Source organism: Megascapheus bottae, chromosome 6, assembly GCF_031878675.1.
Source record: "Megascapheus bottae isolate mThoBot1 chromosome 6, mThoBot2.hap1, whole genome shotgun sequence".
Lineage (NCBI taxonomy): Eukaryota > Metazoa > Chordata > Mammalia > Rodentia > Geomyidae > Megascapheus > Megascapheus bottae.
Window position 1 is genome coordinate 82,056,505 of NC_143514.1, and position 15,877 is coordinate 82,072,381.

The 15,877-nt window shown below is 54.3% G+C and overlaps 1 protein-coding gene across 1 annotated transcript in view; it reads right to left on the reverse strand.

Annotated features, from left to right (window-relative positions):
• Positions 1 to 748: 748 nt before the first annotated feature.
• Ajap1 (adherens junctions associated protein 1) overlaps positions 749 to 15,877 on the reverse strand; it is a 96,664-nt gene continuing 81,535 nt past the window's right edge. Inside the window, exons 3-6 of the mRNA XM_090333932.1 lie at positions 12,196 to 12,283; positions 10,012 to 10,254; positions 8,005 to 8,136; positions 749 to 1,917 (exon numbers count right to left, since the gene is read on the reverse strand). Coding sequence (XP_090190058.1) covers positions 8,064 to 8,136; positions 10,012 to 10,254; positions 12,196 to 12,283 — 404 coding nt within the window. The 3' untranslated portion in view covers positions 749 to 1,917; positions 8,005 to 8,063. The remainder of the gene's footprint in view (positions 1,918 to 8,004; positions 8,137 to 10,011; positions 10,255 to 12,195; positions 12,284 to 15,877) is intronic.

Below are 15,877 nucleotides of genomic sequence, written 5' to 3' on the forward strand. Positions count from 1 at the left end.
CATGGGGGCCGCTCTACCATCATCTTGGAAGGTACAAAAGCAAACTCCGCAAGCACACTTCAAGGTGCTTCTGAGGGCAACTGAATTGCATGGAAAAATCATAACTTTGGCAGTCCAAGAAGTAAAGGCATGCTGAGGTGTCTGCTCGGCCCCCGAGCTGGAAACCTGGTCTGCAGACATTCTCTCCATCCATCCACACAGCCTACCGGTGAAATCCAAGTGGCACCTGGCCACAGAGAAGGAACACATTGTTTGGGGATCGATCCACACCTTCATTTGATCTGGATTTTTGGTGTTAGCAAGAGAGGGGTAGGCTGAGGGACAGACACCCCCCCAGCTCCCTTCTGATGCTCCCCGAACACAGGATATTTTCATGAGAAGGAGCTGATGAAGCAGTTGCCTACCTGGAGCGTGTCAGCTTCTCACTCAATGGGTTTGCTGGGTTTTCTCAGAACCAAGGACTCCCGCTTCCATAGTAAGACTCTTGACAGACAAACCATTTCAACAGTGGGCCACAGGCTTTGACAAGAACAAGGGTACCATTTCCCCTGGCATTCAGTCCTTTTTGGGCTCAAGGAAAAGCACCCTGTGTTCTCATGGACTGGAGGCAGGGAGAGTGGAGGCCCCAACAGAACACAGGCCAAGCAGGGGCTACCTGGGCTCTGCACACAGAAGGGTGGGGTTCACTCCCCAACAAACAGGAGCCCGTGCATCCTGGAATGCTGTCCTGACATATGCACACACAGTGTACGGATATATTTCCTTTAATGTTTGGAACTGGAAAATCTCTTTAATTCAGTCTACGCTTGTATAACACAAATGCTCGAGAATCCACCACCCACCCAACCTGGTGCTCAGGCCCGCTTGTCAGCAGCCAGCGACAGAAACGTGTGCATGGCTGTTAGGTAGCAGCTTCCAGCAAGTAAATGAAGAAAGGTAACATTTATGCAGGTGTGTGTATACATATATATAGAAAATCGTGGCATCCTTAATTCCGGCCCAAGGTAAGAAAGCATTCACTTGGGTACCACTCAGGAAACATCTGGCAGACACAGGATGTCCCTGGAGGGCTCGTCCTCGGATGAGGCCATCCCCCAGGGATGAAACATCAGGTCACTAGGAAGAAGAACGAATATGCTCACCTGTGGAACTGTATCTCCAATAGATGCGTATAGATGCATGTGTATGTGTGTGTGTGTGTGTGTGTGCACGTGTGTATGTGTGTGCAGGGGTGCGTGTTCATGTGTGGCATGTGCGTGAGCTGCGTGGCCAAAGTAGAAAACACCAGTTTATTCTGTTCATACTAAGCATGTTAAATAAATCAGATTTTTTTTTGTAACCTATAACACAATTCTTTCATTTTTTTTTAAAAAGGAACATTGAGGATCTTCAAAAATTGCTACAGTACAAAAAAAGTGTACGTGTGTGTGTGTGTCTCTGTTGGTATTTATATATTTATATATGTATAGTAACCAGAAATAAGTGACTCTATTGGAAGATTCCCACCCCTGTTTTTCTGTGAGATTTCTACTCGTGGTCCACTTGGCTCCGGCTTGCAGCCAAGCTTTGGGATCAGTTCATGGCACATAATGGCATTATTGGCATGGGTTCAGAATCGTGGTACAAATTCCAGACGTCAGGTATCCTTCCTTCTGTCCCTGTTGCTTGGTCTTCTCCTTCGCTCTCGCTCTGTCTCCAGTCCCCTCCTACATTTCTTCTTTCTGTTCTCCAAAGAAAACTCGGGGAGAAGGCGGCCGCCCATAGGCTTGAGCATTTGTACAAAAATATATTTTGCCTAGAGTGTCCCGCTCTGTGAGTTTTCCGCCGGCCAACAGAATGGCAGGTTCCCTCGGATAGTCTAGTTTTAGGTTTTATATTTTTGTTTTGTTTTGTTTTTACAGGTTCACCAACGGAATCCTGTGTGGAAAGAAAAGAAGAAGACATGAGAAGGTGGAGGCTTCGTACGTAGCCCACAGAGCCTCGGAGGCCACTTGTTCTCCCTGGCGGTTAGGCAGGCGCCAAAATGGCCTCAGAGGAGCAGAATGCCTTGGAAGGTGAACTGGCCACCTAGAAATGCAGAGGACACTGGGAATTTGGGACAGGATGTGGGATGTGACCCAGTCCGAGACCAGGATCTGTGGAACTTTGGGTAAAGAAGACACAAGTCTGGACATCTCGACCACGGGAAGAGCCATGCTGGTCTTCTGCTGTGTCTGTGCATGCTCTCTTCTCTCTCTCCCTCCCTTCCTCCTTCCCTTCCTCTCTCCTTCCCCTCCCCACTCTCCCCAGCAGGAGCTAGCTGATACCAGCACACACGAGGAATCAATGCATGTATTGGAATCGGCAAAACCACGCCCCTCCAAGAAGGCGCCTTATTGCCTGTGAGCGGTCGGCTCAGCTGTCTGCTGGGAATGGGAGCTCCCAGGACAACCCCACTGGCTGCCATGATGGGCCAGGTGGGGGATGGAGGGGAGGGCGCAGGGGGCACCATGGTCTCTAGAGATTCAGGTATGGAGTACAGAGGGATCTTTTTTCTCCTGCCCCAGTGACTGGGGACAGACACTGAAGGCTGAGGCTCCTGGGCAGTGGGCATCCACAGGCCACAGGCCACATCTAGGAACAGCCAGGTCCCTGGCCTGTGGCCAAAGCCTAGCCATCCACCCAGATAAGGGGAATGGCCTCTCCCCTGGGACCCCAGCCTGGAATCAGAGACCCTGGGGCCCTGGGGGGTCCAGCATCTGTCCAGCTACTCCAAAGGCTACCTGTCTGTGAGATTGAAATTGAAATTGCCCCTTTGGGCTCCTCAATGTCACCTTGAGGAAGACTGGGGATGTCCTTTCCTGTCAGATCCACACTGGACCCCTCTAGGTAACCCCACTGTGAAGGTTTCTGCCCCAGCCTCCACCCAGGCATGGCTCCCAACCTTCCAGAATGGGGGCGGGGAGGGGTTTGAAAGAAGGAAGTAACAACACATATAGAGAACTGTCCCCGTGCACACGAGCCTTCATCTGAGTTCTCCAGTGTTGGAGGACAGCGGCACACATGCTGAATGATTCCACTTGGAGTTCTGGGACTCACAGAGAGCAGTGGATGAGGGGAGGGGCTGCAAGAAGGGCAGGTGCTGGAGGAAAGGACTGACTGAGGTGAGGCTGGAGGGCAGGGATGTGAAGGGCTGTGCAGTGTGGAATGGGTGGGGGCAGTTTGGTCTTGGCAGTTGTCTCTGCCCCATGATGCAGATGGGCTCCATGTCACTGACAAATGATGGAGACAGCAAGCTTCTGCTATATCCCTTTTCCACAATGAAACAAGTGTACAAGACGCAAATGGGGTCATTAAGCCAGGCACACAGGGGTTCACGCTGCCATCCTAACGACTCAGGAGGCTGAGATTAGTGGTTCAAAGCCAGGCTGGGCAGGCCAGTCTGTGAGATGCTTGTCTCCAAGAAATCACCAAAAAGAAGTGGAGCTATGGCTTAAGTGGTAGAGCACCAGCCTTGAATGAAAAGCTCAGGGGCAGTGCCCAGGCCCTGAGATACATACACACACACACACACACACACACACACACACACACACACACAAGAAATGGGATCATTAAAGGCTGGACTGAGTGACTTTCCTATTGGCTCTGATATTTGTGTGTATACATGTATACCTACACATGTATGAGTATGTGTGTATAAAATATGTATATATAATAATGTGTATAATGTACATATAATATAGATTGTATATATATATATGTGTGTCTATAATCTATGTCTGTCTCTATATATGTGCGTCTGTCTGTGTGTGTATATATGCAGATATCTATAGGCATAAACACACAATGTGTGTGTGAGAGAAACACTTCCCCTCGCCTCTGATTACTCGTTACTAATGGAGCCTAGCTACCACTCAAGCCCGATCTGAATGGGTCGGGGATGGACCTAGAATCACAGGCTACCCGCCCTTCATGGCCCATGTTTCCTGTGGAGTGTTTTCCATCCTCCACCCTGACGTTCAGCAAGTTCAGGCCAGGAGAGCAGTCTGCCCTGACGAGGGTTGGACCCTCTCTAGCCTGACACCTCTCAGGGCCTGCTTGCAGGGAGGTCCTGGTAGGTGCAGCAGGATCTCAGAGGAGTTCTGTCCCCCAGAGCCAGACATCTCCTGCCACACTGGGGAGAAAGTCCCCTCTAAGCTTATCCATATCTAATGTCTCAGGGCAGAAAACAAACAAACAAACACCTCATCCATAAAGGGTGACAGTTCCAACCATATGATAGAGCCAGCAAGGCCACTTTCAGAGCGAGGAAGGAGCTGAGTGCGTCACAGCCATTCTCACTCCCAGCCAGGCCCTAAGCTGCTGCTAAGCCGCTCAGGCATGCTCTTGACCTCCAACGACCTTTCCGCCCGGCAGGTGGCTCCGAGAAGAACCAGGAGCCTGCACCAGGCCACAGAGATACGGAGGCAACCAGTCCTGGACCCCAGGGCAGAAAAAGAAGGGGCGAGCACAAGGCTGCTGTGTGCTGCAAAGCCATCGTGGAGATGGGTTCTGGGATAAATTGTGCCCTCTGCTGCCTGGAAGGAGATGTGGGCCGCAGAGCATGGGCTCTCTGAATTCCAAGCTCAGCGTTTGCTTTTGTAAAACAGAACTAACGGACAGCAAGCAGCCAGGCCTCCTGGCACAGCAGCCACTGTTCAGTTTCTCCACAGCAGCAAAGGCTGTCTGGGCTCTGTTTCTTTAATGTTGTTGTCTCAGACAACAGCTAGAAAGAGGCTGGATGTTCTTTTGGAGGAAGAGTGTTCCTTGATATTCCACTAATGCGATCTTTTGTTTTTATTTTAAGAGCCAAGTGGGAAGGCTCAGGTGCAGTTCTTCTCCTTCTTTGTATTAGTTGTGTCTTTAATACATTTTCAAACGTAATAATAGCATGACTTATTTGTCACTTGTTTGGGATTCGTGATCCTTGATGGCTTCTGGGGTTCTGTCTGGGATGAAGTGGCTTCGGTGAACAGGGAGAGAGAATGGAGTGAAATCTAATGAGGTTTTCTCTGCTTTACCTGTTCTGTGAAAAATGGCAGGGAATTAGCTCAGGAGTGCATGGCAAGGCACTCCCTCCATTGAAGCAAGGAAGCTAGCTTCATTTCATCTCTGACCAGGGCAATCCGGTCCCAGGGATGGAGGATCTGAGCTGAGCATAGACTGGCTGCCCTCTAGAGAAGGGGCAGGGCCCGGGAAGGAGACCTGGACGGCGCACACACCTGTCCGCAGGGAAGCAAGCGGCCAGAGCTGGTCCTCACCTGTGCCTGTTCAGGTAGCCTGCGCACGGCATGAGCGTGAACTACGACATCATCGTGAAAAAGACATTGGGAGTGTTTTTGCAACTACGGGAGAGATAAATACCTCCACCGGCTCTTAAACCTTAATTGAATGGTTTAGTATTAATTGGTGCTTATTTAAGGGACAATAAGTGCCCTAGTAAATCCCAGGGATCTCTCTCTGTCTCTCTCTGACTCTTCCAGCTTGATGTTCATGTCCAGGCATTAATTACTAGAATCAGAGGATTCATGAATCCAAACACCCTCACTCCAGCGAGTGAAAAATTGTTTGTCAGACACACGGCGATAGAATCTTTAAACGTTTATCATGGGCTAACAAGGCTGTTTGCACAGCCCTCCTGGTCTGGTCCCCACCACAGGAAATCACCAGGTGTGAACCATGACTGAGTGTCAACAGATGTGGTGTCTGAGCTCAGCCATCTAAGCGCCTCTCCAGGGCGCCTGACTGCAGCCAGCTGGTAGGCCCTGCCAGGCCCTCGGGGAGGGGCCCTCAGCTATCTGTGCACAGGGACAGTCCAGTCCCACAGCAAGTGTCAGGGGGTGCTCAGAAAATAGTCCTCAGAAGAGTTGAGAACACTTATAGGGTGCCTACATCTCATGTTCCTGCATGAGAAATGGGGAAGAACTCACTGATACAGTGGGTCTTTAGTGCACATTGGAGCTGAGAGCACAGAATCTAGCAAATGAGACTGGGGAGGGGCATTTCCAGGAATTCAGAAACAAATAAAAACATCCCTCCCCCATAATTTGAGACATCCTGTGTAAGACCATTCTTGTGGCTTCCTGACCCAATACACTAGACTCTAGGGCTCAGGCTGCAGACACTGGGCCCTGTCCAGCAGAAGAAGCTGCCTGTCTCTGAAGGCCCTCCTTAGTTGGAGATCTTGTGTCCCTTATGTCCCTGTATGGGACAGTCAGGGGCAGGCAGGGCCCTTGGCTAGGCAGCCAGGGGACAATCTAGCCCCACCACCGACGACCTGACTGGCCCTGGCCAAATTATTTCCCTTCTCCTGGCCTCTGTCCCATCCCCCATAAATGGGATGGTCAGGGGGACTAAATGAGCTCTACCTTGGTCCCTCATGTCAGAGGCCACCTGACGCTAAAGACGGGTGACCTCCAGACCTCCAGTCTGTGGTCCTCAACCCCGGGGTGGGGGAGGGAAGCAGGGGAGAGAGGGTGTCACAGATCCATCTCTGAGTCAGGGGATGTTGTTTTAGCACTGTTGATGGACGCAGGGCCTTAGGCAAGCACTCTACCACTCCACGTACGCCTCCAGCCTTTTTGTGCTTTGTTTTGCTTTGCTTTCATTTAGCTTTGGTGTAGGGTCTGGAGCTTTTGCCTGGAGCTTGGCCCACGACCAGGATCCCTCGGCCTCCACCTCTTCCGTAACTAAGCAGGAACTGCTCTGCATAGCCTTGAACGCCCTTTATCAGGTAGAAACACGCACCCTGCGGACCCGGGCGTCTCCAGGCTGGTCCTGGAAGTCCACTGTCATCAGCAAGCTTCTGTGATGGGTTTGGCTGAGGTGCCAAAGGGACCAGCCATGGCTTTACCAAGGCCTCAGGGCCTCTGCTCTGAGGAGGCGCCATGCTTCTGCCCCCACCCACCCAGACGCCAGGGCATACTCTGCTGGAAATGTGGACTCCACAGAGACCTCTGAGGAGGATGGGTGGCTTCCAGTCTAATCTCATCTCATGCCCTGGCCCACTGGTGCCACATGCTGGCTTCAGGACAGGGAGGGAGGCTGGAAACCTGGCAGACTGACAGTCGTCACCGACGGAGTCCCTGCATTCACTCCCTCTGCCCACAGAGATTCCCACCAAGCCCCGTGCAGAAGAGGAAGAGGAAGAGAAGGAGCACTTCCTGGAGGAGAGGCCCCCTTTCTTGTACCCCTGAGGAGCTTGGAATCCAGGTTGCAGGAAGAGATACAAGGAGAGAAACGAGGGTTCCCAGCAGGCTGGCATCACACCTTAAATGAACCTGAAAGCCCTGGCTGCGCTGCAAGCCCGGGCATGTGTGGGCCACAGAATCACTGCGGGCCCTGAAGTCCAGCGTGGTGTCCAAAGAGTTGGCACCGAAGAAGCCATTTAATGTTTGCATCCACATTAATATCACTGAAAGCAAACCAAACTGTTCCCAGGCAGCAGAGCGTGGACAAGGCATCCTGCTCGGGTGCCGGTTCCTGGCTTCAAATTAGGAGATGTCTCCACTTTCTTTCTTTATCATGTTCTTCCTTATCTCTCATTTTTCTATTTCAAAATTGTATTTGAATTCTGCTCCTTGTCCTCCCCGAGGCTGTGGTGGGATGGGGGGGGGGCTGACAGCCCAGCCGCTGCTCCTAATGTCTTCCTGCCGCCAAGAAGCTGCAACCAGCACTGCTTCCAGACTGACACCCTGCCACCGGGGCCTGCGCCTGGCAACCACCACAGGGGTGGCACAGAATGGACAGACGTCTCCCCTGGGGGCCCGGATTGCCTCCTCCCCTCCCTCTTCCTCCTCCCCTTCTCCCTCTCCTCCTCCCCCTCCATTAGAACACTTCAGAGAGCTGCCAAACCGCCTCCGTCCAGCCTCCCGGAGCATCCTTAAAAGTGATCCTTTGAAACGGACCCCACCCCACGTGGAAAAAGGACCCTCAGTAGCCCCCGAAGTAGTAGCGATGGGAGGAGTGGAACAGCACACTCACCATGAAATAGACACATGGCGTCTGCCCTGCCCCCAGGAGGTAAAAAAGCCTTCGGCCAGTCAGCAGGAGATTTCGAACCATTTCTCAGACACAAAGGCCACAGGGATGAGATGCCGGTCAGCAGAAGAGGACCTGCAGAGATAGAGACAGAGATAGGGAGAGGGAGAGGGAGAGGGAGGGAGGGAAGGAAGGAGGAAGGGAGGGAGGGAGAAGAAAAAGGGCCAGAATGAGAAAAAGAGAAACAGAGTGAGAGAGACAGAGACAGAGAGAGATGGAGACACACACAGAAAGAGAGAGTGCCGAGGAGGGGCTCTCAGAGCTGGCCTGCAGAGAGAGATACCTCAGGGTGCTCGCTGGAGACCTATTGGCCTTCACAGGCTAGGACCCCAGACCTGGAGGCCTGACTGATGAACCCGGGTCACGTGCTGGCAGATGCAGGCCTGGACACTGAGTTGAAGGAGGTTTAAGAGCGGAGGCAGAGGGTGGTACCTCCTACCCTAGGTTTGTGCCAGCACCAAGATGTGGTCAAGCACCAAGCTCAGGATGTGTTTACAAATACAAATATGCACAATATGCTATAACACAATCTAATATATATTCCCTGATAGGCTGCATTGTGCAAGACAGATAGGCAAGGCCTGGCTCTTCAAATGGACCCTCCCACTTTGTCACTTCTGACAACAAGTGCCAACAGAGCATAACTTTGGGCTCCCTGTAGGAATCCATCCATTCTTGGCATTTGTATCGGGACACCAGAGCTCTGGCAGGGCCAACCGTGTGCTTATCACATTCCTCAGCACAACAGGACCCAAGAGGGAACAAAGCAAACGAACAAAGTCAGCCTGCAGCCCCTTCCCTGAGCACCCCACTTTCCCTCAGGGCCAAAGCCCTAATCAGATGGTCCTAGCCCCACTCACCAACACAACCCTTGCAATGAAATGTCTGAAGTACGTCTGGTCTGTTCTTTGTGAATTCAGCCTTTGGGAGACAGAGCTGCTCTTGCAGAGCTCCCAAGATGTCTGAGGGGAGAGCACACAAAGGTCTAGAAAAGGGGCTCTGTGGTGTCTGGGCTGAGTGGTTCTCCTGCAGGGAAGGGTAAACCCAGAAGAGAACGCTGGAGAATCCAGCTTGGAGACAAGAAGAGCTGTGGCGAGGAATACTCTCCCTCATTGTGCCCAACAGGCGAGGACACAGAACCAATGTCCCCACGGTGTCCCCAGCCTCTGTACACCTGAGGATCCTGCCTACAAGCCAGGATGTTTGGGGGTCCCTGGTCCCTGGGAAGTCTCTAATGTGTCCTTGAACCAAGCCCTCGAGTCCTCACAGCCCCTGCTCAGGGGTCCTTCAAGGGCCCCACAGCACCCCATAGGCCCGTGTCTTCCTAAGATATTTTGTAAGTTGTTGGGGATTTTTTCTTAATTTACAAAATAACACAGGAGTGCATGCTCACTTAAAAAAATAGCTTATTGATATTTTAATTTAATTCTGGGCAAACCTTCCCAAGCTGACTCAAGGGTTTCGTAAATATTGCCAGTGAAGGTGGAGAAATACGTCTTCTTTGCGAGATCATACATGAATAATAAAAGAAAGCATTTAATAAGAGATGACTTCTCCTGGAGTCTGCACGCTATTTGACTTTCCTCTGTACTCACTGCTGACATTTTATTGATGAGGTCTCAAAGACACGGACTCTGGGAGGAACCAGTCCTAATTTGTTGATCTTCAGTGAGGCCAGTCGCTACATGGCTGGCTTTGAACTCCAAGTCCGAGGGTTAGCAGCTCAGCCTCTGCATCCCAGAGGGGCCTGAGGGTTGAGCAAAACCCATCTCCACCCACTGCCTGAGTTTGGGTGTGTGTGCGTGTGGAGGGGGAACCCAGCTGTCTCCAGGTCCTGCCCTCCCCACCCCCAGCCACCATGAAAGGCTATACAAAGAGTGAGCAACACAGCCATACACACTTGTGGCATGGACCAGGTCTGGAGCCGTGAGGCTGAGGATCCGCGCTTACCGGCTTCCGTTGAACGTGGACTTGTACTCCCCGGCGGGGTGCAGCGTCTCGTCCGAGTAGATGGGGGCGGAGGCCCGGACGCACTCGTGGGAGCACTGTAGAGTCTCATTGTAGGCCGTGAAAATGTCTATGCTGCTCGGCACCCGTGCCGGAGTGAAGTCGGTGAGGTTCTGGCAGCTCTCCTCCTGCTGGTCGACCTTCCGCTGGTGGCTGTTTCTGCGTGTGTTCCCACTCTGGGCACAGCTAGGGGAGAGAGGGGAGGTGGGGTGGGGTAGGGTCAGGGCGGGCTGGTGCCAGACCCACACACAAACACACCTCTGGCAGGGCTTTCACCCCCGACGGCAGGGCATCCTGGGCATTCGTGATGACGGCGTTTAAAAGCCGATGGCAATTCCCGGCCTCCCCAGAGAGACCGACGGCAAACAAGTGAGTAAATAAAAGAGCTAAAACAACATTTAAAATATTAGTGTGGCCATTGCCGCAGGGAGAGAGTCACGGGGCAAGTGGTTGAACGAGAGTGTCAGCCAGATGGGAGTGCTGACTCAGTTTCCCCATGGAGGACTCAGTAGAAAGAGGACAGTGACGGTAAGAGGGGCCCAGGGCGTGGGGATCCTGGGGGGGGGGCAGGTCAGAGCATTCGCTCCTTCATGGAGGGGTGAATTACAGAACAGGGAGATCTGGGCAGTGGAGTCACCCGTCCTCACCCGTACCCTCATCTGGAGGACACTCGCAGCAAGGAAATGATATGGCCCGCCCTCCACCCGACAGGGCCATCAGGGTTGCTGTCCTGTGCACCCACTGGCCATGGAGCAAGGGTGCCCTTGTGTGTGGGGATTGGACAAGAGGAAGGAGGCTCTGGTGACCCCTCAATGGCACATGGAGGACAAGCTCACAGAAGGCGAGTGGGTTTTTCCCCGCAGCTTGGGGGTGTCCTCCTCATCAAGATGCCAGGTGCCTCCCGTCCTCCAGAGCCCGTCCAGTCCCCTGTGGGTCTCCCTTCCTCCTGCCTCTGACTCCCCAGGGTGGGGATAGAGTCTTGAAGTGGAAGTCACACCCTCCCGTGAAGCTAAGGTTGAGCACATCGCTGCCCCAGGGCTGAATCCCCACACAAAGGTGGCAGTGTTGAGGTTGGTATTCACCCACCTGCTGCCAGCTGGCTTCACAGCCAGCATGACGGACACCCAGGAAGAGGGTCAGCCTCAGCGTGGAAGACAGCAGAGGCCTTGGACTCCTCTGGGGAGCAGAGACTCCTCCATTCCTGACAGGGATGGTGGAGATTGGCCTGCCATGCCTCTGGGTGGCCCTGGGCCTGGAGCCCCTTCCCCTGCCAGTCCCTGCCTGAAAAGGTCCTTGTCCCCTGTCTCTGGGGCCTGGCCAGGGGGAAGGGCCTAGCCTGGGTGAGGTCCCACCATTTCCAACCTCTTGCCGCCTGCCATTGGGCTCCACCAGTGGGTAAGTCCTTTCCATGCATTTCCCTGCAGCCTGAGGTTCGGGCCCACCTCCCTCTGCCCACTTGTCTTCCTGTCATTCCATAGCAGCACAGGGACCCTGGGGAACTCTGAGGCTCTAGAAGGGACGCAGATGCCCAGGAGTGGCTGCGCAGATGGAAGCCTCTGAGCTGCTTCAGATAGCGGGGGGCCCAGCCGCTTCCACCCTGGCTTTGTCCAGGTGGGGTGTCAGGTGTGTGAGCCGTGCGGGCTGGCCTCCAAGTAGGCCACTTTCCAGGAGCAGCCAGGGGAGGCAAGCACCCACAGCAAGGCAGCGGCCTAGTTCAGGAGCAGAGAGACTAGGCGAGGATGGAAGGACGGAAGGAAGGGTCAGGTCAGGCCAGGCCGGCCAGGCCCCGCCCCCTCAATCACTGGAAGAGCAGGGCCCCACCCCCTGGGGCCACAGCAGGGAGGGCATCGGCCCTGCTTCCCAGGGAAGAGCACAGTGGGGGTCTCTCGGGGTTAGGCATCCAAAGACAATCCTGGGCCCAGAGATGAACAGGCAAGAGGAGCAGCCTGGGGAACTGAGGCAGAGAAGCCGCAGTGAGGGCCGTGACAAGACCCCTGGTAGCCGGGGTCTCTATCCAAATGGGAAAAGCAACTCAGAGGACCACAATCCCGGTCTGGGTTTGCAGAGTTGGGGTGTGGATGCACAGCCATCCTGGGGATCCCACTGCCCCCCATTTCCAAGTCTTACCAATTTTTTAAGACAAGAGTTGTGATGAGCGCAGCGATGACCATGATGAGAGAGACGGTGATGGTGATGATCTGATGCACAGCCAGACCTGGAGAGGAGGAGACAGGGTCAGGGGCGGGCTGGGGCTGCTGCCAGAGACATGGAGTTGCCCTCTGCTCTCCCTTCACACCTGTTAGCAGGAGCTGTGGGCACTGAGACCATTCTCACCCTGAGAGGGAGGGAGGAAGGGAGGGAGGGAGGGAGGGAAGGAGGGAGGGAGGGAGGCAGGGAGGAAGGAAGGAAGGAAGGAAGGAAGGAAGGAAGGAAGGAAGGAAGGAAGGAAGGCAGGCAGGCAGGCTCCAGTGCCAGTCGCTCTCAGCCCTCAAACCCTGACGTGGTCCAAAGGCAGCTGAGCCCTTGATCTTTCCAAGCCTTTCACTTGCTGCCTTTACCTGGCCTCAGGAAATCTCCACTGAGCACCTGCCACCTCTCCTCCCTCTCCTCTGTGCTGGAACCCTCGAGATCCTGGAGGGCAGGACAGCTGATCTGAGGGTTGGGGCAAGGCCTGGCCTGACCCAGGGCTTCTTGGGGAAGGCAAGTCCACCGCCTGGACGATTCAGGCCCTCTGGGCACTGGAGGCTTCTGCCTCTCTTCAGAGTCCTCAGGAGGTTCATTGCCTGCTGAGTTCCCAGAAATGAATTCCCAGGCCCAGGGTGGGTACTTCTCAAAGGAGCAGCAACCCCTTGGCTGCTCTCTTCCCTGGCCTTCCCCCGGCGGGGGGCAGAAATGGCAGAGCCAGTGGAAGGGGCAGGGCAGGGTGAGAAGGACAGTCTGACTCCACCTCAGAGTATCCTGTGGTCTGTGGACCATGCAGGAGACTGGCCGGGGGCCAGGAATGCACTCTCATCCACTTCCAGCCAGAGATGTAGGTTGGAGAAGGAGGGAATCAGGCTTGTAGCAGCTCCTGCCTGCAAACCCTACCCTGACCACATCTGTCACATCCTCTCTGGGACATGGATCCTTGGGCCAGCTCTGGCTGGTTACTAGCCAGTCAGGGTCAGCGAGATGACCCTTCAACCTGGCTCTGTCCCACTACTGGAGAACTGAACCTGAGGAGCAGAGGGGGAAGCTGTGATGCCGCAAGGAAAAGAGGTGCCCACTTCCCATGGGAACTGAGCCATCACATGCTGGAGACCCGGGGGGGCTCGCCCTGTCTATATACCCCAGATGGGCCCATCTCACAGGAGACCAGGGGCCTGAGGAGGTGAGGACCGCCAGCAGATGTTACCGCTCTGCTGTTACCTCTCCTCGTGGGGGAATTGTTGGTAATGATTCAGAGTTGGCAGAAGCACAAACCCAGCTTTGTCTCCCCACTGCTTCCTCTTTGGGGCTTCTGCCATTTGTCACAAGGGATTCCCACCCTGAACCACAGGGCGTTACGGCATCGCCAGGAGACAGAGTCGTGGCCAACTGCCAATTCACCTTCCATCCCCAGATTCAAGATCCACCCTGCCCATGCCACACTGTGCCAAAGGTGGCCAACCCGTCCCTGGGAGCCACCTCAGGGCACAGCTGCCGTGGGGCCCAGCTTTGAAGTCTCACCACTCACCGTGTGCTTGGCCAGCTGCTTCCCTTAGGCTCATGCCCTGCTTGTGACATGTGTGATAACGCACGGAGTGATCTCCCCGTCTCCCAGAGACCCGAGGTGGACCCAAAGTCCTCCAAATCACAGCCAAGGGAGCGGAGCCCAGCCTACACCACAAGGACCAAGCCCCGCCTTCCTGGCAACTCTCATTCCTCCACCAAGTGTCTTGAAATTCAAGGAAGACCAGGAGGGAGGGCAGAGGGGCCGTGGAAAGCATGGGCAGTGTGCTGGGCAGCCGTGGGGGCTCAGGCACCGCAATGGGTCCTCTGACCTGCTTCCCCCCCACACAACCCGAGACCCTGTCAAGAGACAGCCATTCTGTCCTGCAGAGTCGCTGGGCACTCGGCCTGTGCCTGCTGGGATGAGGAGAGGTGATGGGGAGGGTGGCAGTGGTGGTGGAATGGAGGTCACGGCGGTGAGGAAGGCAGCGTGGGGCGGCAGTAACGGTGGAGGTCGCGGTGATGGTGAAGGCGGGAGTAATGGTGGTGGTGATGATGATGGCGGCGTGAGGAGGAAGAGGCTGATAACGCTTGTGGTGGTGGTGTTACGTTTCCTGGTCAGCCTCTCTCGTAAGCAGATGTGGCGGTGATGGCAGAAGGGACGATGACGATGCGGGTCGCGGTGACGGTGGTGATGACGATGGTGATGTCCCCTCACCCTCATCCCAGGCCTCGCCCTCGCCAGCTTTGTCGGCATCACCCTTGGGCCGCCATCAGCGCCACGCCACGTTCTCATAACCAGATGATGCTCTCCGCCATCACGGCCAAGACCATGGTGGAGATGGAGACTGTGGCAGGGACAACCACAGGGTGGGGGGTGGCCGCCATGGCGACAGTTAACTCCATCGGCCCTGGACACGAAACTATGGGGGAGAATTGGTTCTGGGGCCCTCAGAACCCGACGGTGCCAAAGGCCCCACGAATCCACAGTTCGACCCAATGCTCAGCCTGGACTTGGGCCTCTCGTGGAGGCAGGCGCTCGTCCCCACGGCCTCCACCTCGGGAAGGCCTGACTGGGGACCCGCTATGCCCATATCATGGGGCTCCTCAGCTGTCATTTCCCGGCATATTATATACCACTTGCCATGGCAAGGACCTGGAATAGCTCTAGGGCCAGGACGGAAGAACTAACCCCTGCAGGGACAGGTGACATCAGTGAGTGGGGTGGGAAGAGCTACAGGTACACCCAACAGGACTGGTTCAGAGCAGACAGCAGGCCTCTCCCACCAATACTAGGAATCGCCTTGCAGGAAGTGAGCACTCTGCTGTCTATTCTGCCAAAGAGGGCCCAGGATGCTACCAGACTATGAGCTCTCTGCGAAGACTCTCAGAGCAGCACTCCATCCTCTGCCCGAGGCCTGTGGAGTTCCTGAGCCTCACTAAAATAGTGCCCAGCTCACCATCACCTTGGTATATCTACCAAGGTGCACATGCCACCTGACCCGGTTTCCACCCTGCTGCAGTAATTGCATGTCACACTGTCAGACTTGCTACTGAGAAGTCGGAAGTAAGAAGTCAAGGAAACAGGCACAAAGGTGGTAATGTGTCTCTGGAGTTTGGTGGCTCTGGGAGGGCCTTTCTCCTACCTTTTGTGCGAATGTTCTCCATTGGGTTTCTCCAATTACAATTTAGATAAGCAGTGTGTGGTTAACAGCCAGCTACAAGAGTCTGGATGACACAACGGTAATGAAGCAGCTGTGCTTTCCTGACGGTTTCTTTGTGCTGGGCACCTTGCTAAGCCTTCCCACGTGTGATCTGCTCAGTCTAACCCCATCTTGAACTTGTTCCTACCTCTCTGACTGATCAGGAGCCCAGTACATAAAAGACAAAATGACTTTCTCTTAGTTACCTTGGCAGAGCTGCAGGATAAAAGGCAGTTTTCTGCTCCGCAGATCTTGAGAAAATCAAATGTCTAAATCCAAATCCAACAGATAGGTAGCTACACTACGATCCTAAATTGGTCAGAGACAAATGTCTTTCTACTTCTTGTACACTTTGTTCCTAAAGAAAAGAGCTTTGTGCTTCAAAGCTGGACACGTGGGGTCCGTGAGCTATTAGA